Raw genomic sequence first — 3,477 nt, 5'->3', positions numbered from 1 at the left:
GTAACTCACCAAAAGGGCTAAAACCCTCATTTTAAATACCATCTTCAGCTTTCAAGACAAAGTAGGATGTTGAGGGTAATAGTTTGGGACTTCAAAGGGGAAGAAGGCAACGGACATGGGGATGAAAAACCAAAATTTGGTAAATAAATGTTTGCTGGGCCATGCTGGGACAGAGTAAACTCTGCCCAGTTTCCCCCACACATATACTCTAAGTCCATGTTCTTTGCAGATCTATCTGATGATAGATCTATTCTGGGACGAGTCTTTTAGGAACTTAGGGGGAAGGTTAAAGCTTCTTCTTTAGTCTTTTAGGTCTTGATTGTTTTCAGCTTGATATAATCCAAATGCCAAAGTGACATTTTGGGACAAATTTTATTCCCCTATATCTTCGTAAATCTATATTCTCTTTACCTAAATCTTTAGGTATTCACTTGCTAATTAAAAGTCCTTCTCTGTCTCCCTTGCATTCTCTGCCCTTCCCCCTCTGGGGGCCTGCTTTCTAGTCTTTCAAGAGAAATAAGCTCAAATCCTGGGGAGGAGATAGATTTTCACTGTAGGAGGAAAGGATGGGGTTAAGACAGAAGGTTGAGCACTGTCCTTTGAAAGAAACCAGAGGAGGTTATTTTCCTTGTACAATGGAGATGCCAGGTTAGTCATTTTGTTCTTATGTTTGCTCATTTATTTTTTTCTTAGGCTCAAGGCCATGGATGTATGGAACCATACCTCCCTGTCAGATTTCATCCTTTTGGGTCTGTTCAGCTACTCACCATATGACTTCTTCCTTTTTTCCCTTGTCCTTCTGGCCTCTGCTACAGCCCTGGCCGGCAACATCCTCTTCCTCCTGCTCATACAAGCTGACAGGTGCCTGCACACTCCCATGTACTTTTTTCTTAGTCAGGTCTCCATCATGGACCTCATCATGATGGGCACAGTGGTGCCCAAGATGGCAGCGAACTTCCTCTCGGGAAGTAAGTTCATCTCTCGGGGTGGCTGTGCCACTCAGGTCTTCTTAGTGGTCATGGTAGGAAGTGCTGAGTGCTCCCTCCTGGCAGTCATGGCCTATGACAGGTATGTGGCCGTGTGTCACCCCCTGCGATACCCTGTGCTCATGAACTGGAAGGCCTGCTGCCTGATGGCCTTTGCATCCTGGATGGTTGGAGTGACTGACAGTGTAATTTATGTGGGCATGGTCTTCAGCTTCCCCTACTGTGGCTCTCTCCAGGTGGACCACTTCTTCTGTGAGGTCCCCACCCTGTTGCGGCTCTCCTGTGCAGACACCTCGCTTTTTCAGGACCTCATCTATGCTTGCTGTGTAGTCATGATGCTGCTGCCCCTGGGGGTCGTTGTGGCTTCCTATGCCCGGATCCTCATGGCTGTGATTAACATGCCCTCCACTGAGGGGAAACAGAAGGCTCTGACTACTTGCTCCTCGCACCTGACTGTGGTGGGTCTTTACTACGGGGGTGGCCTATTTAACTACATGCAGAAAGCTTCTGCTAGGACGCCAGCAGAAGACAGAGCCATCTCCACCTTCTACACCATCGTTGCTCCAATGCTCAACCCACTCATTTACAGCCTGAGGAACAGGGAGGTAATGAGGGCCTTTAAGAAGGTCCTGGGGACATGGAGAGTGTAGACATGCCCACCCTTCTGAGGCTTCCTCTCTTGTTCTGCTCCTTCTGCAAGCTCAGACTCTCCTGTGGCACATCCTCCTCTGTACTCATCAGCCCCTTCAGTCTGGTTGGGGTGAAGCTACGAGCTGAGTAATCTGAAAGCGTTTGGATGGAAGATGTCAAGGAAACATGGTAGTTATCCGTTTCACAATGAGTCTTTCCTCCATGAACACTCCTGTTTCCATGCAGTGAAGTCTCATAAATACATTTTTACCTTTTCCCCAGAATTGCCAGGGACAGTCTTTCTTCTGATCTGCATGCTAAAAGTGAGCAAGGAGTGAGAACCAATTTAGAACTCACTGTCCACTGAAATGTGGTACATAGGTTAGAGGTAGAGTCTGACAGGTAGGAGCTGAGCAACCTGGACAATGTTATTTCTTATTATCTGTAACATCATAGTTACCTGTAAAGTCCAATGTTTTCTGGCACTAACTACTAGTTACTTATTATAATACAAACTCCATTTCAGTCTATCTTATGTTAGTAGGCAATGTAAAGAGTTTTGTGCCTTCTTGAAATTGTACATTAAATATGCCAAAGTATCAAATATCAAAAACAGCCAGAACATTTTTATAGTCTGTCTGTCAGTATAACACTGCAGACAAAAAAAAGACACAAAGGTTCCTTGCAGTCAGGTTATTTGGGGATCTACTGACCAAAGTATTATGGCTCTAGCAACAGTCCTTCTAATGATTATTCAGGGTTGATTTCCTTTAGGATCCACTGGTTGAATCTCCTTGCTGTCCAAGGGACTCTCAAGAGTCTTCTCCAGCACCACAATTCAATTGCACGAACTTTTCAGCACTCAACTTTCTCTATGATCCAACTCTCACATTCTTACATGACTACTGGAAAAACCATAGCTTTGACTATACAGACCTTTGTCGGCTAAGTAATGTCTCTACATTTTAGTATGCTGTCTAGTTTTGTCATAGCTTTTCTTCCAAGGAGGAAATGTCTTTTAATTTCATGGCTGCAGTCACCATCTGCAATGACTTTGGAGCCCAAGAAAATAAAATTTGTCACTGCTTCCACTTTTCCCCCTCCTATTTGCCATTAAGTGATGAGACTGGGTACCATGATCTTAGTTTTTTGAATGTTGAGCTTTAAGCCAGCTTTTTCACTCTTCTGTTTCACCCTCATCAAAACACTCTTTAGTTCCTCTTCAGTTTCAGCCATTAAAGTGGTATCATTTGCATATCTGAGGTTGTTGATATTTCTCCTGACAATCTTGACTCCAGCTTGTGCTTTATCCAGGCCAGGATTTCGCATGATGTACTCTGCATAGAAGTTAAATAAGCAGGGTGACAATATACTGTGTTGTACTCATTTCCCAATTTGGAACCAGTCATTTGTTCCATGTAATGTTATAACTGATGCTTCTTAACGCACATACAGATTTCTCAGGAGACAGGTCAGGTGGTCTGGTATTCCCAACTCTTTAAGAATTTTCCACAGTTTGTTGTGATCCACATAGTCAAAGGCTTTAGTGTCATCAATGAAGCAGAAGTTGATGTTTTCCTGGAACTCCCTTGCTTTTTTCATGATCCAACAAATGGCAATTTGATCTCTGGCTGCTCTGCCTCTTTGAAACTCAGCTTATACATCTGGAAGTTCTCCATTCAGGCATTGCTAAAGCCTAGGATTTTGAGCATAACCTTGCTAGCATGTGAAATGAACTCAACTGTTCAGTAGTTTGAACATTCTTTGTCATTGCCCTTCTTTGGGATTGGAATGAAAACAGATCTTTCCAGTTCTGTGGCCATTGCTGTCTTAGTTCTGTGGCCATTGCTGTTTTTCCAAA

At 43.7% G+C, this 3,477-nt stretch overlaps 1 protein-coding gene across 1 annotated transcript; it reads left to right on the top strand.

Annotated features, from left to right (window-relative positions):
• The first annotated feature begins 703 nt into the window (after nt 1-703).
• LOC109561001 (olfactory receptor 2M3-like) lies at nt 704-1,636 on the top strand. Its single transcript, XM_019963433.2, has one exon. It carries the CDS (start codon nt 704-706, stop codon nt 1,634-1,636), a length of 933 nt encoding a protein of 310 aa, XP_019818992.2.
• Nucleotides 1,637-3,477: the final 1,841 nt, after the last annotated feature.

The sequence above is a fragment of the Bos indicus genome, chromosome 7, assembly GCF_029378745.1.
Source record: "Bos indicus isolate NIAB-ARS_2022 breed Sahiwal x Tharparkar chromosome 7, NIAB-ARS_B.indTharparkar_mat_pri_1.0, whole genome shotgun sequence".
NCBI classification, from domain to species: domain Eukaryota; kingdom Metazoa; phylum Chordata; class Mammalia; order Artiodactyla; family Bovidae; genus Bos; species Bos indicus.
The sequence above is the reverse complement of the archived record's forward strand: the minus strand, read 5'-3'. Positions and strand labels throughout refer to the sequence as shown.